This window comes from Capsicum annuum, chromosome 3, assembly GCF_002878395.1.
Source record: "Capsicum annuum cultivar UCD-10X-F1 chromosome 3, UCD10Xv1.1, whole genome shotgun sequence".
Lineage (NCBI taxonomy): Eukaryota > Viridiplantae > Streptophyta > Magnoliopsida > Solanales > Solanaceae > Capsicum > Capsicum annuum.
Genome location: NC_061113.1, coordinates 3,946,701 through 3,972,745, shown reverse-complemented (window position 1 = coordinate 3,972,745; position 26,045 = coordinate 3,946,701). Strand labels below are relative to the sequence as shown.

At 34.1% G+C, this 26,045-nt stretch overlaps 2 protein-coding genes across 5 annotated transcripts; one reads left to right on the top strand and one right to left on the bottom strand.

The window, feature by feature from the left end:
• Positions 1-802: 802 nt before the first annotated feature.
• LOC107864491 (beta-galactosidase 9) lies at positions 803-20,410 on the bottom strand. 4 transcript variants are annotated; one of them, XR_001672652.2, is made up of 21 exons: positions 20,192-20,410; positions 18,413-18,508; positions 18,088-18,200; positions 17,642-17,708; positions 16,765-16,857; positions 16,294-16,437; positions 15,541-15,629; positions 14,261-14,366; positions 13,496-13,583; positions 12,711-12,832; positions 11,337-11,534; positions 10,512-10,744; positions 9,379-9,494; positions 8,806-8,903; positions 8,319-8,429; positions 7,485-7,595; positions 6,150-6,358; positions 5,639-5,984; positions 4,705-4,855; positions 3,656-3,898; positions 803-1,252 (listed from the first exon to the last, which is right to left on the bottom strand). XR_001672652.2 is itself a non-coding variant. In XM_016710869.2 (20 exons), exons 1-19 carry the CDS (start codon positions 20,375-20,377, stop codon positions 4,715-4,717), a joined length of 2,667 nt encoding a protein of 888 aa, XP_016566355.2. In that variant the 5' UTR covers positions 20,378-20,410; the 3' UTR covers positions 803-1,252; positions 4,705-4,714. The 4 variants fall into 4 exon arrangements, 3 of the variants coding, with proteins under 3 accessions (XP_016566355.2, XP_016566354.2, XP_016566356.2); XM_016710869.2 differs by lacking the exon at positions 3,656-3,898; XM_016710868.2 differs by lacking the exons at positions 803-1,252; positions 3,656-3,898 and having other exon boundaries at positions 4,475-4,855.
• Positions 2,755-3,921, top strand: LOC107865694 (putative F-box protein At5g50220). The gene is made up of 2 exons (XM_047410293.1): positions 2,755-3,101; positions 3,192-3,921. Exons 1-2 carry the CDS (start codon positions 2,755-2,757, stop codon positions 3,919-3,921), a joined length of 1,077 nt encoding a protein of 358 aa, XP_047266249.1.
• Positions 20,411-26,045: the final 5,635 nt, after the last annotated feature.

Genomic DNA, 26,045 nt, shown 5'->3' with positions numbered 1-26,045 from the left:
TGATATAATTTTTATATAAAAGAGAGAGGGTAATACACACCTTCATATATTCGCTTATCATTAGGTAATTTGTGCAGGTAGGAAAGCATACTCCAACAGTTGAAATATGAAACTCAAAAAAACTTGGATAAATTTAGATGTGAAATACATTTGATATATAATATTGTAATTCGTGAAATATAAATATATACTATGTTATATTTACCTGATATAATAGATGATTTGTTTTATTTTTAAGATTATATATTTATAGTTAAAGAGAAAACTTATCGATCGATATTTTTTTGAGTGACTTGGTAAACTTAAAAGTTATCACCTAAACTAGCTTGAAATTGAGGCGTATGTTATTGTAGCTTCATGACTTTTGCTACTACCAGCATCTTCTCGATTGAAGAATCTTGACCTTCCTTCTCGACACGGAGTTTCAAAAATATAAACTATCCAGACATATCGAAGCCATGGGACGATATAATCTATTGGCATTTTTGGATATAATGTATTGTAACGAATTTGTTGCCAATAGTGATGGCTCTGGAGTGCTACGTGCAGGTTCACAGAAATCTAGTAGCTTTTGTTCGAATTAATCATATTTAAAAAAATTCCTTAAATACCTTAATCTAATAGCTAGCTTTTGCTCAAATCATATTAAAACATTTATGAAATATCTATAAACATTTGAATGTGAACTAAGTTAGTATTGTATATTAACTTGAGACTCTTATAGAAATTCATAAACTTCAAATCATGAATCCGCCTGCAGCTGAAGCAGAGCAACACTAGGGGGCAGGGGCAGAGACAAAGCTAGAAGCCTAATACATGTTCGGCAGAATTCAATAGTTTTTGCTAAAACAATATAGTTTTGTGTAGAAATTCATTAGATATGTAAAAATATCAAATCTAAGACCCGGTTATTACCATTCAGAGGAGTTGTTCTAAAATTCAGATCCTATAAAGTGGAAATCGTGATTCCACATCCAAATAGGAGGACCATGAAAAAGAGAAAATTAGAGAATGTAGAAGCAAAATCTAAATAACAAAGTTTATTGGATTGCCATGTTTCTTTTGGGTTTCGCATCCGGTGTTCGGTATCCGTATTGGAGCTCCGACTAATTCGGATCCCACATTGTAGACCCCATTTTAGAGGTGACGTTTTTCTCCATACCCACGGCTCGATTCCGAGACTTCTAGTTAAGGGTGGAGCAGTCTCACCATTGCAACAGAACTCATATCGGTGGATTTGCAATGTTTACACCTGTCATACCAAAACCATTGAAACATAAACAAATTGAAACAAAATAAGCGTGTGAATGAAAAGAGAAATAATAAGAACATCACAAAATAAATCTTTCATCTTATGCATGACATTAAGATAGTCTAGGACTCTAGGAAACATAAGCTCTCCAAAAATGTAACATCTTGAGGAAAAAAAAAACTCATGATGATTCCACATATAATTTGTCATAACAAATCTTTGTTGTTCAATATTATAAATTGACAGATCATGATGAGTTCCATACGTTGATCTATAAAACATAAGTTCTCCATTAAACATAAAGTTGCTTCCAATACAATAAAATGCTCTTCCAATGATAACAATGTTCAACCATCTTGTTCCATGATCCAAATGTTCAATTTCGTAGTAGAATATTTAACGTTTTATAAACCAAGACAACCTTTCAAAGTCGATATTGAAGGATCCATCGATCGGATCATTATACAAATCCGGTGATGGAAGCTCCTTCAACTCGTCTGACTTCACATCAAGGCATATGATTGTACTAGTTTTACCACCATTCTCCTCAAGTTTCCATGGTAGAGACCAATATACACAACCTTCAATGCTAGTACCCTGACTAAAACCTCGATTCCAAAAACATGATCACGGTGAGTTTTAACGAATAAGTCTCCAGAGATTATATCTTTCCATTGTGTAGAGACGGATTTAAAATGTAACAATGACTTTACTGGGATCTTAATAAAGACGGAAAATAGTATATCACACGGAAGAGAATTATATGTAGCAAACTCCATAGTTAAACTCTTATGCATGTTGGGGAGACTGAATTTTCACTAAGGAAATTCGACATATAATTAGTTTAATAGTTTGTATCTAAGATTGAGCGATATATGAATAAACAATATGTGTAATTATAAAGTTCATGTTATTAGAATTTGAAAATTTAGCAAAACTATAACAACATTGTATACAACTTTCAATACAAATTTAATACAACTACACTACAGTACACATACAATACATATTTGATACAATTCGACTGTAACTTCGAACTTCAACTAAGACGGATATTCAGTCCAAAACTATCTCAAATCTTAGCTAACAACCCCAAATTTAAGATTCTAACCCCTCGAAGTTTCAATTCTTTTGAGATATCACCTACTCGAAACGAATTTCATACTGATTTTGAGCCAAAATCACAAATGATTAGGGTTACGTTTCGTAAATAAGAAAAATTATTATCGTATTTTTTAATTAAGGCGAGTGACTATTTCCTTTTTAAAATAGAGACAAATCTTAATAATAACCTAAAAAGGGTACATTTTGAGTAATCAACCCTTTTTTGATTTGGTAATTTTGGTTAATTTTGTAATTTGGTATCGTTTTTGGTTTCTCTACTCCTAGTACAAAAACAACTCCTTAATTAAAATTAGATTCTATTTTTCTGCTCCTATATATATATGAAAAAAAAAAAAATTAATAACACCCTTTTTATGAACCTAATTATATGAGACACAATGTCGAAGAAGAGATTAGTAAAGAGGCAGCCTGACTTTGAAGATGATATGTCTATTTTTTCGTGTGATATCCTTTATTCCAACATTATTCGACTTCCTGTTAAATCTTTGTTACGTTTTCAGTCCGTTTCTAAGCCGTGGAGAGCGATGATATCCGACAGTGAATTCAAGAAATCCCACCGCGATCACTCCAAAGCGTTGGAACGCGAAAAGATTTTGCTAGGAAGAAAGACCGGTGAATTCGAGTTTGGAGAGTTGGAAAACTCGGAATTAGTTATTATGGAAAAGCAATGGATTCCTCGAAAGAAATTCCATCGTGCTCAAGTATTGTGCTCGTGTGAGGGCTTGTGACTTTTAATGAACCCTCACGCCTATTTATATTTCTTTTTGTGGAATCCATCTACCAGGGAATATCGAACTCTTCGATGTCCTTACAGGGAAAGCGCGACAAACCACCCGGTAGTTCCACTTGCTTGTGGATTGTGTTATGATTCTGGAGTCGATGACTACAAGGTTATAATAATGATGAGTTACTCATTTTATGGTGTCTACTCTTTGAATAACAATTCTTGGACAGAGAAAAAAGTGTTCCCCTATCCAGCAAAATCATATGCTACTTGTTCTCCGTTAGTTAGCATCGAAGGTCGCGTATTTTGGTTTATGCATCATCGTGCATATCCATATGTAGATCGAACATCTACAATCATATATTTCGACATTAAATCAGTTGAAGTGAAAGAGCTTCCAATTGGTTTCGTAGGTGAGGACGAGATCTTTCAGTTATTTACTTTGAGAAGCTGCCTTTGTTTATATGGTGGCAAAAAGACTGATAAAGAATCGAACATATGGATCATGGAACAAGATGGAAACTGGAAATGGTTAATGAACGTATGCAACTTACCTACTATTTGTCAAGGAGTACAAGACATGAAGCTTTTATGTTGCACCAAAGATGGTGAAGTTGTCTTTCAAGGAGTGTCATGTCATCAACTTTTCATCTATAATCCTAAACGACAACAATTTGTTACCGTAGGTGTTCGCGAGCACGAGTCTCCGACTCCTCCCATAGCTTCAATATGTTTTGATAGCTTATATTTTTCGACATCCAGAGTCAGGCGCAGGAGGAAGCAAAGATTTGTGACACCTAATAATCAGACAACTCAATAAAAAGGTGGGGGTCTTATCGATCATTCAACCTATCTATGCTATTATTAGAGAATATTAGAGAAAATTGTGAGGTTTCTTTTTATTTCAAAAAATTGATGGACCAATGTTTGTGGACAGTTGTTTATAAAGTGTTGACGTGATGGTTAATACTCGATAGAAATAGAATATGTTTTGTCCAATTTATGACTGTTTTGACCTTTCTATGTCTTTGGTGTTGATTGATATACAAAATTAAGAAATATTGCACGTTTCATAAAGTAGTCAAGCAGACAAGCTGGTGGAGTTACTATTAGAAAAACATATTAATAATAATAATTCTTCAAAAAAAAAAAAATCATGGTACAATAGCGGTGTTACTTTTTAGTGTGACGTAAATTGTAACGAGGGGAATAACAAAAAAACTGTCCACCAAGACTTAAACAAATGAAAGGAAATCATATTATCAACTAATGATTTTACCTCAGACAGAACAATGATTATATTTCATTGACCGCGAGGCCACTCTCTTGGGAGAGAAAAAGGGAGTACATTCTAAATTTAATTGAAAACTGAATGACCTCTCTGAAGGAGACATTAAAGCCAATAGCATTGTTACTTTAGTCAATATAACTTGTAGTTCATATTTATCAGCAATAGATATTGAGACATTTATTCATTTCATATTATATACAGTAACCGAACATTTACAGGTATAATCGTCCATGTATGTTTTCTCCAAGTGATTGTAACGATGTAGGGGCTCGGGTAGGGAAACAAGTAGGAGTTAAGCGTTTAAAGCTTTACCAGATCGTTGTCATGAGGAAGCTAAAGTGCTGACATCCGGTGGTGGCAAGCATTTTGCCTGAACAGCCAAACTCTTCACAATGTGTCGACATGGATCTCCAAATACGGCATTGGAAATGCCAATGCTGCAACTGTTTCTTCCCTCACAAGCCTGTAATAAAATGGAAGTTTGATTAAGACTCATGGTATTTGAGAGACAAACACGATCACCTTCTGCACCAAACTGAAATCAGACCCCATCCCTCAGCCGAACCCAGCAACTTTTGCTCAAACAGTATAGTTGCGTTAAAAAGTTCATTAAATATGTTGACGTATTAAAGGACCTAATTATTAGTACTTGAAATCGTCGTTCTAAATCCAGAACCATAAGGTTGAAATACTGACCCCTCCTATGCGGCCCATCCCATTTGATGTTATCTGGTCGGTAACCTGACACCTTTGTATTTAAAAAATACCAGTAGATACAAGATCTTGCAAATTTATAGGCAAGGCAACCATCTGTATAAGTACATACACCAACAACCACCGAACAATGTACCCTGTGAAATTCCACAAGTGGGGTCTGGGGAGGAGAGTGTACACAGACCTTACCACCACCTCGTGGAGGTAGAGAGGTTGTTTCCGAAAGACCCTAGGCTACATACATAAGTAGCAAATACGCTGAGAGTAAGTACATAACCATGTTACAATTTACAAGGTGCAGACACGAGAACCTACAGCAGCATGTACATATATCCGTACTAGCATTGCACACTAACACTAGCATGACATACAATTCCCAATGTTTTAGCTAATTTTTTCATGTCAGATCATGACCTTGGAGTAGTTGGACACTAACATTGCTATCTACTTATAGCAATCATATTCTAACGAAGATAGGTTACCATGAAACTCAGAATCATAAAAGATAAAAAATAGAAACAAATGGACATACCTGAGACACAACAGACAAGGAATTTGCAGCATGACATTTGCCTTGAGAAAATGTTCGACAGCTGCCATTTGGAGTTCCATAGCTTGCAAATTCGATAGATGAGATTGTATGCCCTTTGTCACATTGCAAGTGCATTTCTGGCGTTTTATCCGTCAGAGAAATTTTCCCGTCGAACTCTGAGTGAGACCACGTATGTAGAGGCGGATAGTGCTTTTCCGATACTTGGGCACATATGGTTTCAGTAGAACGTGTAGAAATGGAAATCTCAAATGGAGTCCTATCTGTTTCTTCAAAGATCACTAGTACATTATTAGATGTATTTAGCCATGATCTAGGTATGTGGTACCTGTTTCGGGATAAAAAAAAACTTCATAAGCAATAGAATGTGCCAACTCAGATCCATTTCACAGCGCCTACACATGACGTGGTGCCAGGTGTGGCCTCATACAATCATAAGAGACAAATTCCTACAACGTAAACTAGAATTTCAGCAAGTAAAAGAGGTGCATACCACGCCTGAGTAATCTCTCCACAATTTGTCCTACATTTATCAGAGTTGTAAGTACCACGATAATCACAAGTTCTTCCACATCCATTATCTGGAGCAACCAAAGTCCAATATCTTCCTATATGGTGACCATTAACCCATGCCTGACCTTTTCCCATGCTACTAAAATCCAGGGCAACGGGATCTGTCCCGCCTGGGGCATCAAATGTTGTCTGCTCAACCAACAAGACAATCCACTTAACATCACTCTTAGACCAGCGAACACAACCAAAAATTAAAGTAAACATAGAGAAGCACCTGTCTCAAGAAATTTCGCACGAGTATGAGAAAAAATAAATGAAAGGGCTGTAGAGAATCCCTTATCTACGAGCTATCAGGAACCTTTTCTCGAGAAGGAATGACAGGGATGATTTTCCTTTTACCTAATAACATTTTAGTCTACAATCTACGAATAAGAAATAGGAGCATCTAGCTATATAACAATCAACAGGCAGAGAAGAAGTCAAAAGCAAATAATGCTTGCCCTCCTCTTCAATCAATGATTTCACCTCCATCTAAGAGGAAGTAAAGGATCCATATATGCGATAGCAAGTTGCTTGGGTTAAAGCTTAGTAGTTATTAAATACATCTTGACTCATCCCATAAAATGCATACTGTTAGATGTTATACTTAAATTTCACCAATGTTTATTGAAAGTCCTTTTATACTGGTGACAGATTAGGATTCATGTAATGATATAAGAGCTTTTGAAATCTTGAGGGAACTCCTAATTTTCTTTACAAAACAAATTATCATGTATTGCAATGAAATGGTCCTGAGTGGAACATAATGGATCCAAAGAAATTCATATAGTTGACTCCAATTAATTTGAAATTGAGACATAGTCGATTGATTGATTACAGTGAGAATGGAAAGTTCTGTACCGATTGAAAATTTTCCATTTTGCACTCTCAGTTTACCATAGCAGTAAAAGAGAAAGGTCAAAAAGTTATCACCACTCTTACATAGTACAGGGAATATGAAAATTGAGGGAGGTCTTAGAGAATAAATTCTTAATATAGAATGTAATGGAAAACTTGAAATATGATCACATAAATTGACCAAACAATACCGAACATCTCTTCTAGGACAAGTCTTTCTAGTAGTATCGAATGTGGTGGCTTGGTTCACCCACAAATAATTATAGCTCAAGGAAATAAAGGACACAAGCACATATTAAGGTATCAATGTCATAGATATGTAGCATAGTAACACTAGTTTTAGGAAACGATATTGCCAATAATTAGCAAGTTCTCCCCACTGACAGCGGAATCTGGTATTTGATCGTTGTTGACTTACCTTGTACCACGAAAAGACTGTCGGAATTGCATCATTGGACAACTCAGTCCATCCTGCACTTTCAGTACTATTGACATCGTATACTTTCAGGAATTCGCCTTTAAGCCCCACCTGTTGAATATATAACTAAAATTCAGGCTTCCTATTCACAGTTGTATATTGAAAAAGCATTAAGCAAGTTTAATCATCTTCAAATTCGCATTAAGATCAATTTTGTTTATTCACACGTGGAAGAAATGGTACTTTTTTTTTTTTTGCAAGTTGATTCTGTGCGCATAAGCCTGGATTATATCAAATTTTGTAAATTCACAAGCAGAGGACAGATGGATATAGAAGCCTTGCTTTTTTCAGGTTATATTTTCTGTAGATATAGGAAGTCTTTTTTAGCTTAACCGAAGGAACACACTATGGGTCTACAAATGAGAGGAAATTGCAGACTAGCAATCTACTTGGACATGAAAGAAACCTGATATTCACTGAGAAAAGATGCGCGTCTAAAAGCTTTTGGACAGAATCAAATTGGGACTTCTTCCACATCTTATTCACAATTCTATCATCAATTTGCTCAGCACCATTAACACTGTTCAAATATCACTAAGGAGTGAAAAGTAAACCCACTTGTCCTTTCAGTCTAGTCTGTCTAGAGTAGTTTCTCAGATTTTGGTTCTTTTAATTGTTTTAACACTCACGAGATGTGAAGGGAAGTATCTACCTTTGGACTCATTACAAACTGCAAGTTACCTGAGTAACTATCAATACCAAAGCAAATGAGAAGTTTAATCTTTTTGTCACAGGTGACTATCAAGATTCATTTAAACGAAGAAAATGAGGTACCTGGTAGGTCCATAAGGAAGTTGTGAGATTAATATCCCCATTTTTGCATCCTGTAAGCTTCATCTGACCTTTAAAGCCTGCCCCATCCTTCTCTAAGAAGGCTCCATAATTCTGAAAATGTGGCAAAAGTCTTTTTCAGCTCTTGAAGACAGTAAGGACTGAAGTTTGAAAGCCTTTGATGAGTCATATTGGACATTTGATAAACCATAAAGTGAAATTGAAATTATCCTGTAACATCCATCATTACCATTGACTCAAGTAAGGAAATAAATAAGAAAGAGAAACTGAGATTAGGGATTCAAAATATGGAATTTGGACAATGGGAATTATTTCGTCTTTTCCCAGTTCTGATGAGTGTGTGAAATGATAGAACTTCAGGTTTCACCAAAAAGTTAATATAACTGCTCTCAAGTTTTAAGATAATACTTCAGATATAATATGATTCAAATCTGTCTTTAGGGTAATTCAACTTCTAAACCAGCTTTACCTGCAATCCCACCGTCTCAGATAACAGAAGTATGTCGTTGTATCCCTGAACCAGCTTAACAGGTTGAACCACCTTGATCCATTTGCCTTTCACACTACCTTCACTTGCAACAGACACATCATAGGGTAAAAGGGCGACGAATCAAAGACATAAGAGAAAATGGGAAATAAAAGACTACATTAGCATGGACAGACGTTGGGACAGACCCCCTCAAAGCTACCTTGACTAATGTTTCAGCCCCATGCACTACAAGCACAGGAAAAATAGTGATATTTTATATGAATACTTGACAGACACTCTACGACAATCCATCAGAACATTATGCTAAGAGATGGAAACTAACAAGTAACATAAATTTGAAAAAGATATTTCTACGACAATCCGTCAGGCCGTCCCTATGCTCCCTATGCTCACAGATGAAATTAACATAAATTTGAAAAACATGTTCATGCAGAACAAGAAAAGTTCAATGTCTTAAGTACACTTTGACAATGCCAGGAGAATTGGGTAGCGCTATAACACAGAGAAAAGAGATGCATAATAATACAGCACAAAAGCAACCTAACCAAATACCTGCAAGCTGCCCATTAACAAAAATGCGAACAAAATCACGCATGCTATCAATATCAATCGTTGGACTAACATCATTTTCCTTCCAAAATGAGATGTCATCATCAGATATATATATCCTGCATTCACCAGAGATAACAGTGTAACTCATCACTGTTTCAGTTTGCACCCAATGATAAATGTTATGAATCTATTTGCAACCAAATCTTCCAGTGTTTTTGGTATATGTATTGTGTGGCTATTCACTTGTTAAAGGAAAAGAAAACATGAGTCAAAGATAATCGGGAGACAACAGAACATTGAGAGAATCACGTTATTGTGTGGACAATCATTAATATTGTCACTCACCAAACAATTAATCTCAAAAGCCAAAAGTACCAAAAGGTATGCAGATCTCATCCAAAGAGGCTTGACATTGTTAAAGCCTAACTACTCACAAACACACTCAACCAAATGCAAGGATAACAAAACTTGGGCATTAAAAAATATTATGCTTCATCTATCCTAAAACCTCAAAGAAGTTCATATTGTCTTAGTTGAAACTCTAATATTTCTTTTAGCTCTACAAATTTGAAATCTTCAGACCACAATTAAGTATCACATTTCTCCAGTTATTCAGAAGCCAAAGTACATAGTACAGGTATTAAATGGAAAAGAACACACACAAACACACAAAAACAAGCACAAACAGTTGCAATACAGGGAAAGAGAACAGTTTGGTTAAACCAGAATTGTCCCGCCTGTAGGTTTTTTAGTTTTACATCTAATGTAAAGTTAGCAGCCAGCAGATAGAGTGGCCATGTAAAGTGTATTAGCAACCAGCAGATCAAGTGGCCATGTAAAGTGTTTCCATTTTCATCATAAATGTTGTCGCGTACAACACTCTGTAGTATATAAACATCAAACTCATTAATTTATGAAGAGGGCGACCTACTAGCCATCTTATGTCGAAAGATTATCTTCACGTGTTTCAAGTCGCTTCAATTCCAGTACAGATGTTATCTGAGAATGTGGTATAAATGGTGAGGTTTTAAAGCTTTATATGGAATTGGACAATCCCATTATCAAGTGGCTCCAAATAAAGGTAGTAATCTCTGTTTAGTCTGATCCAAACCTCAGTTATAAGTTTGAAATACCTGGTCAGATACCACAGGTAATCAGACTGGTCTTTTGTCACATTCAGATGCTCCAGTATCCCTTTAGAAGTGAAATTATTGTCACCCCACACACCAAGTGGCTCCTTCAATCTCATCCAAGATTGTGAAATACTTTCGAGCTTGCTTTTAATGATTAATTGTGGAATCAAAGAATTATTCCCAACTGAAACAGAATCAGAGCCCACTGTTTTGATTGAAGTTTGTGTGGCCACCTGTTTAAGGAATGGAAGAGAAAAGAAATTTAACATATTATTAAAATTAATCACAAAGTACTACTTAGTTGTAGAAGCATTCTGGTGATGAAGTCACTAGGTTATATGCTTGAAAGCGAGTGGGTCCTTGTAACCATACGATGATGAGGTTACTAAAACTAAAGTTAAGCTTTAGTAATCAGGATATGTTTCTCTTTCAATCAACATGAGCATGTAAGTGAACACCTAAACTGTAGCTAAATTCTCAATGCTCGCCAGGCCTTATGGTGATGAATCATAATTTCCGATGAACTATTAGCCAAAAGGGTCATAAACAACTGATTCAGCCATTTTTGCAGAAGCTATATGAGACATCTTGAGCAGCAATGGAAAATCAACTATCTTTGTAATCTACCGACTACCATCATCCACACAGAAGTTGGTAATGACTGCAGCCTCAGTTTGTGGAAGCCACACATATAAAAGCATTATCAATACAACAAAACAAGCTTGGAATAAAAGAAACTAATGAAACAAGTAAACATGCAAGCATTGACGGTCATTTTTTGAACTTCAAACTTATACTCTTTCAACTGTGGGAACATCAACAAACCTTAGCTGTGTTGAAAGCGGTGTTTCTGCAATCTGGCAGAATACTCACAGACCATGGAGGTAGAGTATACTCTTGACCGTAAAATTTCACTGTTGCTGATTCATGTTCATCAATGTTTGCAATAAATGCTGCGCATATGCCTTCATTCAAGGACATATCTTGGCCATTGTTGCTGGATGCTCCACGATAGACATGTGCCTGAAATAACATGACAAGCATCAAATACCAAGGGATGAAATGGTAAAGTAGAGAAGGGATCACAAATATGGTGATTCATAATAACAATTTTAAGGTAAGAAGAAGAGAGTAATGTTATACTAAAAGCACAGAGATTCATGCTTGCATAAAATAAAGCGGTCCGTCCTTTATTCCTTTCTGCCTTTCCTTTATTTTTCAGATAAAGTCTTTTGTGCCTTTCTTAACTTTCACATCCATGTTAAGTACCGAGTAGGATTGCCAAGTATTGCCAACTGTCCACTCTAAAAACATCACAAGTAGCAAAAGATACAAAGTCTGATTCGTAATTCACAAACTTTCCCTAGCGGAAAGAGTAGTCATTTGGAAGAAGAAAAAGAGAATATCTCTGTAAATTAGATTGATTAGATTTTGGTAGGCAATTAGTCAGTGGTAATTAATTTCCTGATGAGCAAGACAGACTTTTTCTTGAGACTTCTCTAAGAGACTTTTTTCCACAACTAAGAAATTAAATCAACTAGATTGATCCATTGACTAGATAAATTTCCTTGATTTGAATGAGAGATAATCCTCCCATTTTCCAGTTATATATGGTGGTGTAAATAGCTCGTGATATTCTTATCTGCTTTCCTTCAGAAGGACAATAAAATGCAGGAGCCAATCTTTTTATGGATAAAGTAATTTGTAAACGTGTAAACAGCCTCTAGCAGAAATGCAAGATAAGGATGCGTACGATACACCCTTGTGGTGGGGCCTTTCCCTAGACACCGCATATAGCGGTAGCTTTAGTGCACCGGGCTACCCTTTCTTTAAAAAATTTGTAAACGAATGTGATATATTGTTTGTCCTATTAGCAACAGATGCCTGCAACCTTCCCAAAAAGCAAAAATAACATTAACTATGCTCTATCAAAGACATTATTAAGCGAAGCATCATAATAGTAACTGATGGAATTTCGGAATTATGAGATATTCTCAAGGCATTTTGTTGCTGTCAATGAACAAAGTAAAAACATGATGCGCCTTCAATAATTAAGAAAAAGTAATAAGTACCTCTGCAAAGGTAGTCAGGCTAAAACGCATCCATCACAATAAAAATTCGACAACTAACCTTTTATTCTGCATTCAATAACATGTGGACTTACAGCAATACCAGGGATTACTCAAGCCTATAACTGACCTCTTGTTTTGGTCCCAGTTTAATATACTGAGGTGAATCAGCAGCAACCAGAGCAGGTTCACAAAGCTTTATAGCAGCATGCAGATCCTTCAAATGGCCCCATTTAGGTTGACGTAGTAGTCCTATACAAAATAGTAACCGTGAGAAAAAGAGAGAAAATATTGATTGTTGGATGATAAGACACTTATGTATAGAAATAAGTGGGACAAAAGCTTATTAAAGGACTTGGTACTGCTAACATTTTAACCGTATGGATGATCCTCAGCCATAGAAGAAGAAATATATTTTTCTTTATTCATTTTGTAATTTTTCAGTTGTAATCTATTGTAATATTTATTGCAATTTATTGTAATTATCACCAACAATTATTTTTTAAAATTCTCAAATACATCACTTTTTAAGTAAACATACGTAAACTTAGAAAAATTATCAATGAAAGTGATAAAATATCTAAGTTTACATATGTTTACTTAATGAAAAACAAAAGTGATGTATTTGAGAATTTTAAAAAATTTCCTCCACGAGTTAAAATTCCACCAAGTACTTGGTACTGCTAACGTTTTAACCATATGGATGATCCTAACACTAACACTTTTAACATTCTATCAGTGACACAGCTTAACATAGACCTTTTTCATAAGGTAAGATAATTATCAAAGTAGTTATTGCAGTCCATTTAATGAGTACTTATGAAAAAAAGAGGCTATATCAATGTAAACCTGGCTATCAAATTTTATCTTGGCAGTGATTTTCTTAAAGAAAAGTAAATAAAACTGAAAAATTACCATATTCATCAAGCGGAGCATCATAATCATAGCTAGTGATTTGAGCTGGGCCTCCAGCAGTCCGGCCAAAATTTGTCCCACCAAAATACTGGTATTACAAGATGAATCAACCGGTCATCAAGGAAATTGTTTTTCTGCCAGGAAACGAAAAGTACTAGAATCCAAGTTTCCAGCCCCTTTTTTGTGTTGAATTACTCTGGTAGTGGTAAAACAGTTTCCAGCAAGAAACGATGAGTCTAGCAAAAGTGTGGAGAATTTGAAAGAAAACGGTTTCTTCTTATTTGAACTATCATTAGACTTGAAAGGTTGGTTCTTCTTATTTAAACTATAATTTTTCCCGTCAACAAACGTGTGGAAGAAAAATAATCTTCTCTCCTTTGTTTCTAGAAATTTTCTCTAGAAGTACATTTTCTAGTGTCTTTTTGACATCTAACCAAACCTAATAAGAGCTTTTACCCAGTAGTAATGAGTAACTTCAAGCCTCTCTGGTTCGCATAAACTGCTAATCAACATTTAAACACACATAAAATGTCTGTTTAAACTCTTCAACAAACAAATACTGGATATAGAACAAGTCCTATTAATTAAAAAAAGAGATGATCAGATGGAACTGGGTAATCTGACTATCAGTCTCCAGGAAAACTTCTAAAAGAATTACAAATAAGGTCAGCTGGAATAGGAGACAGTTAAATATATTAAGGGACATGTGCTATCTGTACCAGACTGCAAAATAAACTTTAAAGAACATCAGATGCATCTAAATACCATATAATAGTTCTGTAAGCTGCCTCCACGCTGAAAGAAACGAGCAATTGCAAATGCAATATCTTCAGAAGGTCTATGTGGGAGTCTTTCACCCCAATCCGCATACCTGCGGCAAAGGAAAGAAATAAGACTGTTTTTTCTTTCCTTTTTCCATATGTTATTGACTCAACGTGATCCAAAATGTAGCTACGAGTTCCTGCCTTCCTTTTTAAGTGGTATACGTCAGAGGGAAGCATAAAATAAAAAAGAGCATAATGAAGGGATATGAGCTCAAGTATACCATGTTTTCCTGGATCATAGTTCTTGAGTTAGGTTTCAGTATGCAATGTCCATCTATCGTTATTCATTCACTGAAGAACAAATAATACTAACTTAAATAAATAATCAACTAACCTAAACCTGAGAAGAAGACTTCCCAAGATCTAACGTGCACATTCTAAGCAAGCAAAGAACTCCATTTCCATACTTTAGCCTAATCTAATACATAACCTCACTAATCCTCCACCTCATATGATTGTCATTTTTCATGAGAGTAACAGATTGAGGAGCAGCTGACCACAGGAAACTTATCTTTTCTGGACCATTTGACACACTCAAACAGTCAAACTAGATAGAGTTCTTCTGATCTCAAGACGTCCACCATTGCCCTTCCGAAATTATAATGGACCTCATATGTGAAGGCACAATTACTGAAGGGGAGAAGTGAGGAATGGATTTCCACACATAGCTAGAAACTTAACAAATCGACTGCTGATACTTCATAATTACTGAATTTATTGTTCTCAACGTTTTCATTTCGTATGAATTTCTAAAATCCCGTTCTAGCTTTCCTAACATTTTTTTCTTGATAAGATTCTCCTTGGTTAAGAAGTGATGTTCGTATATCTACGCTAGTTTAGGACTTAAATATAAATATTATATATGTGAGAGATAAAATGAAGCCCTTACATGTGAGAAGGAACACTTGTAGGAACAAAATTGCCTCTCATGTAGATTGACATTATTCTAAGCTTTCGTAACAAAGGATATGCGGAAGAATAGAAAGTCAAGTACAAAGGTTAGAATCTGCCGAGAAAAACTTTTTCAAAATAGATGCTGATGCAACCAAAGAAATGTTGCTTTTTCGTTCATGAGTTAAAGAGAAGTTAACTCACACATTAGAGATCGTATACTCATAAAACTAACAAGAACCTAAGGTTTCCTGGAACCATGCACATATTTGTTCAGAATACATTAGAATGACAAGGAATGATCTAACAAACAAGAAGCAATTAGCATACCATCCATCCCAATTCTCGGTCCAGATTTTTGGTTTCTTCCCAGAATTTGGCGTGTAGGCATCACAATAGTATGCATTGCAAGTATCTATCTGTTAAAAAGAAAAATCTCTAACATAACAAGATAAAGAAAAGCAAAATACCTGGCCCTAGAAAGGAGGACTAATAATAACAGGATAGGTAAATAGATCAGGGAGAACTCACTGCTGCTTTCAAATTAACAAACTTTATCCAAAATGTTTGAGAAACCAGGGCTTGTTCATCTCAAATCAGTTTACCACAAACCATATGTTCGGTTAACTTGAAAATTCAATTGACTGTATTTGTTCTACATGATAAAGAGTTGATTTTTTAAAAATTTTAAAGTGAGATACAAATTGATCAGTTTCGACACCAGCTTAACTTTTACAAAAGAAATTCAAGAAATATGTCTGCATATTTGCATAAAACTTCTAAGCACTAGTTTTATGCAACTCGTTCAATGAAATAAATTGCATAAAGTTATTGTCTAATGAATCCTTTTGATCAAAACTATTAGAGACTAAATAACCTAGGGTCTACCGGAAACAACATCTCTATCCCACAAAGGTAGGGGGTAGGGTTTGTGTACATCCTACCCTCCCTAGACCCCACACCAGACCCCACACCTGTGGAATTATACTAGGTTTGTTGTTGTTGATGATGTATAAGAGACTAAATAGACCAACTAGCTACAATTAGATGTATTAGAGAAGATCAGGGAATCAAGTGCATTACGATGTATTCTGGAGCATCAGTTTGCCTGCACATGACCCATGGAACACCAGCACCAAGACCTACAGCCATTTCAGCAGCCCATTTCATATATATCTTCCCCTTGGGACCAAATGAGCTTTCAATATTTCCATATTCATTTTCAATCTGACAAAAGTTTAATTCATCAGACAAAGACACGACTCTAGTTTAAATCTAAATGCTGAAGCATGAAAGGATGTGCAGAGGGAAGGGGAAGGAAATAGATGAAAGTGCTAAGTTTATCAGTATCTGCAAATGTCTTTAAAACTGAACTTCCATTGATTATTTCAAGAGGAAATTACTCAGGCCCAGTTGTAAGGTGCATTATTCATGTCAATGATTTCAAGCAGTCTTGGAAGAATAATTCCTATTTGTCTAACTAATAAAGTGCAGTTATCAGACTTACAGATACTCATATTCTAATTAGTGATTCAGGATAAGAAACTTCATAACCTGCAACAAAATGATAGGACCACCTTGCCACGAGAAGAGTGACTCAGCTATCATAAGATCAACTATCTTTTTAACATAGCGCTCCATCTCCTCCTGGGAAAAGTGTTTCAATTTGTCAAATTGCAATCTTCCAGCAGCCAAATAATGCTCTTAAACTACCACAACTGCAATTTAACCAACAAAGTGTTGGAAAGCCAACTTATTTTTTGCTGATTCAATCAGTCAACCAACAATACCACAATTCCAAATGAATATTAATAAACAGATACAAAATATAACTGTAAACAAGGAATGAAAAAATTTAACTGTAAACAAGGAATGCCTGCAGTAAAATGCATGGAGTAATTGCTTTATTTCGAGATTCAAAGAACAACTACAAGAATGTACTTTCCCCAATATAGAACCAGGTTGACAAAATTTTCCTAGCTATTTTCTCCTGAAAGAAAAATCTTGCGGGGATGAGGAACAGACTAAGCGTGAAATGCATGTGAGAACACAATGAACTAAAGGTGAGGCTTATTGTTGGACGGTAACATGATGCTGACAAAGCACTTAATAGAAACATGCTGTTGGACGGTTCTCCTCCCACTTCATTGACCACTAGGCGTGTTATGCCTAACAATGTATCTAATATCTCTATAAGGTTAACTGTATTTAGAATTAACAAAATGACATGTAATTGGTTTAGTCTCGTTGAATCAATATGGAACCTATAATATGTGCAGCAGACATGGAGGCCACAAATCATGTCCAACAAAACACAGACATGGCCATACAAACAAGTTATTTACAAAATTTAGAAATGCCACACTCCAAGGGCGCCTCAAAAAGGCCTCATACAATTCTACAGAAAGATTTTTGTTCCCTACTATAATACCTTGAATGGAACATTATCCGTTCGAAATTCTATTCCAGGTATATCACGAAGCCATACGGGGAAGCCCCTGCAATTCAGACAGTAAATCACCTAGTGAGATCAATAGAGAAGCTCTCAGTGGTGACACGAATGTGTTAACTCCCTTCTGCTATATTCTGTTGTGGACATCTCTATTTTTTTTTCTTTTTTCTTTATTTTAAAAAAGATAGGGATCTCAATATTTCTCAGAGCTAACTTGTTTAATTACTACAGATTCTCATTTCTAGATAGCACCCTTTTCTGTTGCTTACCAACTTGTGTAGTGAAAGTAATGCATTTACCAAAAGTAGTTAACCTTTTGCTTTATTGAAAATTATAGACTAGATCTTGAAGCATGACAACACATCTAACATGCACTATTGATAAAGTCGAAATTGAGCAGAGAAATATTGGAAACAGAACATAACCCGAAGTTCCATTCTGCACAAGCATAAGGGCCTATTCGAATAAAGAGATACAATCCATGAGATCCAACTAGCTTTGCGAACTTGACAATATCATATCTTCCTTCAAAGTTATACTGAAACGAGTAGCATCAAAAGAGAGAAGCAGTTCAGAAATATCAAGAACTTATACAGATAAAGATTTAAGGATATTAAATAGTAGGTAACATAAAAAGAGTTGATTGAAGAACAAGACTCGCTCATTTAATACTATAGACTCTACAAGAATATAGATCGCATTACATACAGTGCAACAAACACTAAAATGCAGGTTTCAGGAAATGAATACCTGTCCTCTCGTTGGCTCATGACCATTCCAAAATGTATAAGTCTCAATGACATCTGCACCGCCTTCTTTGCTCCTAGCTATTAATTTAGGCCACATCTGGAACATGTAACATGTACAAGGCTTATATAAACTCAGGCAATGAATACCTATGTTCTTCAATAGAACATGTGCAAAACAAGATAAATAAGTTCCAGTAACATAGATAACATCGACATTCATATTTTCATTTCAGGCGTTTATGGAACATCAAACTGAGAGTTAAGTTCTATAAATTACATGAAAGAACTGCTCCAACAAATGCAGTAACTATAAAAAGATCATACTTTTATTTGATTATCTGATGTTCATCGAGATTTTAAAATGATTTAAGGACCTGAAATTCAGACGCAATTTCACTGATCGAATAGCAACAATTTTCTGAATTAAGACATTGAAAAATTAATGTTTCCCTTGAAACTGCTTCACAGAAAAATATCGTGATTAAAAATATGTTCTTTATCTTCTTTTTCCTACTTAATTCACCATTAATACAGAACAATCCACATAACAGCTACTCTTTACTTGATCTTTTTCCCAATTCCATGGAATTCTAATTCGTCACTCTGATACAATATACTCCCTCCAAAAGTTTTTCCTTCGCATATTAATACGATGAAAAAACACATCATAAAATATTAATCAAAGTTCATACAGTTTAACTCTCGAGCGAAATGTGACTAATAAAAGTGAACTTATGCATCAAAATTCTGTCTTTTCTTAAAATTTGTGCACGATCAAACATCAGTAAACTAACAGGAAAAAAAAATACTCTTAACAAAATTCAGTCATTAAACAATGAAACAAACATGTTTTTACGATCACATGGACTACAATTAGCACAACTAAAAGCTCCATTGTTAACCTCAATAAAAGAGCGAAGGTAGTGAATTAGGTACTATGTTGAAGACTACCAAAATATTATGAATAAACATCTAATATATACTCCCTCCGTTCACTTTTAGATGTCACATTTCCCGTTAAGAAAATCAATTTAACTAATTTTTAAAACTGAATTGAATTAGACTAATTCGATATTTAAAATTTAAAACTTTAAATATTCGAAAACTATACAAAGAACATTATAAGCTGAAAATCCTTCTCATACGTCTTAAAATATTGGTCAAAGTCTTTGCAGTTTGACTACCGAGACACAAAACATACAACTAAAAGTGAATGAGAGAGTAGTATGGAACTAGATATTATGTTGAAGACCACAAGATATTATGAATAATTTTGTTACGTCCAATTATATACTACCTCCGTTCACTTTTACTTTTAGTCACATTTCACTTCTTTATGAGAGTCATTTAACTAATCTCTGAGGCTCAGCTCAATCAAATTAGAATAATTCAAATTTAAATATTCAAACACTATAAAAAAAAAAAACATTATAAGTTGGAAATCCTTCTCATTCGTCTTAAAATATTGGTTAAAGTCTGTGCAGTTTGACTGTCGAGAAGCAAAACATGACAACTAAAAGTCAACGACAGACTAGTACGGAACTAGATATTATGAAAAATTTTGATACGTCTAGTTATATACTACCTCTATTCGCTTTTACTTAGTCACATTTCACTTCTTTACCAGAGACAATCTTTGAGGCTTAGCTCAATTAAATTAGATTAATTTAATATTTTAAATTCTAAATTTAAATATTCAAAAATTCTACAAAAAAAAAACAACAAATTGCAATTACTCTCATATTAATATGATCGAAAAAGAACATGCAGTTAAACGAACCTCAGGAGTGGCGCGAGGATAGTGAATTCCGGCGGAGATAAGAATACGGCGTTTACCGCCGATGATAAGTGCACGGTGATCGTAAGTGACATTGAACGGCGTGAAATACTCGCCGGCGATGATCGTCAAGTGTAGAGTTAACGCCGTTAGAATTAACGGAAGACTGAGAGCTTTGTTAGCTGCCATTTATCTCTTTCAGTTTTGGAAGTTCCGTCTCAAATGAAAATGGATAAAGCTAAGTTGTTTATATATATAAAGTGTAGGCCCCCAGCTGAGGTGGAGTGGAGTAAAAGTTATTGCCTGCGATGAGGTTGCAGTGTTACTATCATGGTAACACTTCATCCAAAATTTTCATGTCAATTTCTAAATGAGAAAATTACATATTTGGCCTTTAGTATAAATAATTTTATTTGAAAAATAACATAAACATGCACCTTAATTTATCATATTTACATAAATTTCAATATTTATAAAGTACTTAAAAAAATCTCAATTAATTATGTATCTTTGTTGAATGTATTGGGAGCTAATTATATATCTCAACAGATCCAAAATCAAAAAATATATATTGAGAGCTAATTATGTATTTTTACTAAGAAAAAAAATACATCTTTGTTGAGTGTATTATGTATCTCAACAGATCCAAAATTGAAAAAAATGCATCGAGAGCTAATTATGTATTTTTAGAAAGAAAAAAATGTATTTTCGTTTGATGTATTATGAATCTCAAAAAACACAAAATCAAGAAAAAAATATATTGGGAGCTAATTATGTATCTTTACTAAGAAAAAATGTATAGTCATTGGATGTATCAGAAGCTAATTATGTATCTCGACAGATACAAAATCGAGATTCTCAATAATTATACAAGAGCTCCAAATTGTTGGGATTTATATTATTTATCCTAATTATTTATCGAGGTTGATAGCTAGTTGTTGTGAATCAAGATAAACTCTTTTGGGCCGATTAGGGTTAAGCTAAGGGTGTCAAGTGGGCCGGGACCCGGCCCTTGTAACTAACCCGACCCGGTAAGCCCTAGGGCTTTAGGGTTCTGGGTCCCGGACTGGTTATTTTTTTAAAATGGGCCCGGCTAATCCGGCCCGGACCAAGCCCGGTCTAGGCCCGTCGGTTAACCGGTCCGGCCCGGATACCTTTATTTTAAAAATAAAAAAATAAAAAAAAAGATGTTGGGCCAAACTAGCCGTTGGCCCAACGGCTATATAGCCGTTTTTGGGTCCAAACGGCTAGTTTGGGCCCATTTAAAAAAAAAAAAAAAAAAACTTTAAAAAATATTTTTTAATCCCAAAAAAATTCTATAAATACCCTACAACTTCAAATTATTTTTCACACAATTTTTCACTCTCTCAAATCTCATTCTCTCTCAAATCTCAATTCTCAATTCTCAAATATTCAATATATTTAATTTCTTAAAGTGTTCACTTTAATTTTTTAATTTTTCATTTACAAAGTATGAGCGAAAGTTTCTAAAGTCTCAACCTTCGGATACTTTCAAAATTTGGTATTGTCGTTCCATCTCTTACATTTAATTTTTATTTATTTTTTTAATTGTTTAATATTTAATTTTATTATATTTGTGTATTTTGAATATTTTTTGTTTAATTTAATTTATATTATGGATAAATTAAGAAATCTCACTACTAAAGGTGTTAAAATTTTTTGTCCCGGAAGCGGTAGTGGTAGTAAAAAGCGAATTACTAGCGGTAGAGGTAGTTCAAGTAGTAGATATACTCGTGTGCCTTCGCCTCCGGTACCGCTTGGTACACCTTTTGAGGAAGAAATAGGTGTAGGTGCTCACGATATGGATTATGTAGAAGCTCGGGAAAATTACGGTATAGAAGAAGAAAATGAAGTAGATGCGGTTAATTTAGACGAAGATAATGAAAATATTGCTGAGACACCCGCAGTAGGAGATGCTAACGTTAGATCTGAATCTGTTAATCTCCCTCCCCGTCCTCCCAGTGCCCCAAGACCTCGTAAGAGAACTAGTGTTGCATGAAAATTTTGTGAACGTATATCAGATATTGAGGTGCAATGTAATATTTGTCAACAAATATATAAGCATAGAAGTAGAGACAAGCAATAGGGTACGGGTACGTTAATGAAACATATAGCTGAAGATCACAAAAGAGAGTTAAATATTGCACAAGGTGGTGGGGATGTTGGTGGGCCAACGCAAACTAGAATGGACCCAGCAACCGGTCACGTAGCAAAGAAGTATAATAAATTGAGAAACCGGAAAGAAATAACTAAAATGGTAGCTGTTGGTTGTTTGCCTTTTAGTTTTCCTTCTTCTGATGTCTTTATTCGTTATATACAAGCAATTTATAATCCTATGTTTAACGGTATTCCTAGAACTACTTATCGGTCTGATATTTTTAGACTCCATTCACAATATTGTTTTATTTATCAACATTGTTAAAAAAATATTCAATGTAGATTGTCCCTAACTTCTGATCTTGGTCGTACTGTAAATAAAAATGATTATTTAACCGTTACTTGTCATTGGATAGATAGTAATTTCGTGATGCAAAAACGTATTATTACTTTTTTATATGATGAAGATCGTAAACATACTGGACAATTTATTGCTGATTCTATTGTTAAAATTGTCGGATATTATGGTATCGAAAATAAAATTTTATGTATTGCTTTTGATAATGGTTCTAACAACAAGACTGCTATAACAAAAATAAAATCTACGCTATCTCCGCCCTTGCCTGAAATTTTTCATATTAAGTGTGCATGTCATATATATAATTTAATTGTAAAAGATGGTCTTGAGTTTTTTGAGCTTTATATTGAAAAATTCGTCTTGCCGTTGGTTTTATTCAAGAAAATAATCGTAGATCGAGAATTAGAGAATTTAAAGTTAAATGTCAAGAAAATGGACTTACACCGATTTTGATGCCTGAGGAAATTGATACTAGATGGAATTCTACGTATGAATTTTTAAAAACTTATTATAAATATAGAATTCCTATTACACTAGCTTTTAACCAACATTGCGGTTCATTTGCTGATTCTGCTGATTGCATGCTACATAATTCTGATTGGGTTGTAATTAATGATCTTGTTAAGTTTTTAGAAAAATTTTATGTAGCTACGGTTGAATTTTCCGGTGTTTATTATCCTACTGTTTGTAATATTTTGACATATATAGCCGATAATTCTGGTTTGCTCAAAGAATATAAAAATAAAGAAGGTTATAAAGAAGCTGTTGGCGCCATGTTTACGAAATTTAAAAAATATTTTTTCCCGATTCCCCCTATTTACTTGGTTGGTGCTATGCTAAATCCGTGCATTAAATATAATAATATATGCCACTTTAGTACTCTTATTTATACTAACTCAGAAATAAATACTAACCATGATTCTGAACAAGTACAACCTGATTTGTGGATGGCTACGGCTGATGCAAATGATTACATAGAAAAAATATATAATCACTATGCTGATTTATTTGATTTAGTCGTACCCACAAATATCACTCCAACTGTCGCTCCTCATCCTTCCGAGGAGCCATTATCTTCTAAAAGGCCGGCACATAGTGGTTTTTCTGATTCGTTTTATGATTTAAATTGTTGGAACAGTGTTGATGAGAGAACTTACACATCAACTTATTGGGAAGAGCTGAAATATTATCTTCGGACGGCACTAGAGAATCGCAGGCGACTGATCAACACGTTGGATTGGTGGAAGAGTAGTGAAACACAATATCTTGTGCTTTCAAGATTAGCTAAAGATATCTTGAATGTTCCAATGTCAATCGTTGCATCAAAGAGCGTCTTTAGTCAGAGACGACAACAGCTTGGAGACAACTGACACTCATTGGGAAGCAATGCAATGAATGTTCTAGTTTGCCTCAGAGATTGGATTACAGCGGAAAGAAGAAACCAAGGAATGGAACCAGAGCCGAGAGACGAGCTGAAACTTGAAGAAATTATAGCTTCATGGGAGATCTCAGCAGAATCAAGTCCAATGCATGGTTTGGCCCCCGTTGACTTCGACTATCTTATGCAAGTTCCTGTTAATATTAACATGAATGAGTTGGAAAAAATGATGCATAATTTGTAGATTTTTCATTCATGTAAATTATAAATTTTTGATCATTTTGCAATCAATAAAATTTCCCAAATTCATTCACTCCTTAGTCCTTGCTTTTTATATTTTTTCATTTAACGATTTAAAATTTTAAATTGAATTTCTAGTTTTCTACTTTAAATTAAAAACTTACTTCTAATATATTATTAATTTACTACCAAATATTATTAATTTATTATATTAAGTAGCATATGTTTTGTATATTTGTGCATATATCTTCTATAGAAGTGTATATTTAACTTATACATGTGTATATGTTTCATAAATTAGTATATAAGTATATCTATATATATTGTAATGTATATATAATGTAGTATATTTTATAAGTAGTAGTATATATACATTGAATGGTGCGTATACACGTGTATATATCTTCTATAGAAGTGTATATTTAATATATACATGTGTATATGTTTTATAAATTAGTATATAAGTATATCTATATATATTGTAATGTATATATATTGTAGTATATTTTATAAGTAGTATATTATGTACATTGAATGGTGTGTATACACGTGTATATATCTTTTATAGAAGTGTATATTTAACATATACATGTGTATATGTTTTATAAATTAGTATATAAGTATATCTATATGTATTGTAATGTATATATAATGTAGTATATTTTATAAGTAGTAGTATATATACATTGAATGGTGCGTATACACATGTATATATCTTCTATAGAAGTATATATTTAACGTATACATATGTATATGTTTCATAAATTAGTATATAACTATATCTATATATATTGTAATGTATATATATTGTAGTATATTTTATAAGTAGTTGTATATATACATTGTATGGTGCATATACACGTGTATATATCTTGTATATTTAACGTACACATGTGTATTTGTTTTATGAATTAATATATAAGTATATCTATATATATTGTAATGTATTATATTGTAGTATATTTTATAAGTAGTAGTATAAATACATTGAATGGTGAGTATATATGAGTAATTGACTAATTGTGTATATGTGTATATATTTTTTAAATTCTAATGTAGTATATACTATATATATAGTGTATATATATTATTTAACGTATTTATAATGTATATAGTTGGGTATATGTAATGTATATTGAAAGGAATTTTTTTTTTTATATTTTTGACAGGGTTTGACCGATTTTTTAATCGGGTTTGATCGGATTTTGGTGGGTTTGACCGGGTTGGATTAAGTGGGCCGGTTTAGGGTGGGTTTTAATTTTTTTACTGTTTGACCCGGCCCAGTTAGCGCCAAAACCGACCCTCAACCCGGTTAAAATAGAAGGGCCGGTTCCGGGTTGGCCCGGCCCGACCCGTTTGACACCCATAGGTTAAGTTAAAAAGGATTATGCAAAAGGTGAAGACATTGTCGATTCCTCTCATCTTCTTTTTATAGGTTGATTAAATTTCTCATTCCCATTCGATAATTCAATAGCTTAAGTTTAAATTTCTCATCCTCATTGGATAATTCAAGAGCTTAAGGGATCGTTTGGTAGAGTGTATTAAAAATATAATACATACATTATGGTTTGTGCATTAGTAGTACCATGTTTGATATCTTTTTTTAGACTATGCATAACTAATACTTGCATTAGTTGTACACATTAACTTAATAAATTACAAAATTACCCTCAAATCATTGTCCCTGTTTCTCTTTTCTGCAGTTTGCCATGGAAAAGCAACAATAATTTTCTCAAGTTCTCCTTCTTCCGTCCAATTAATCA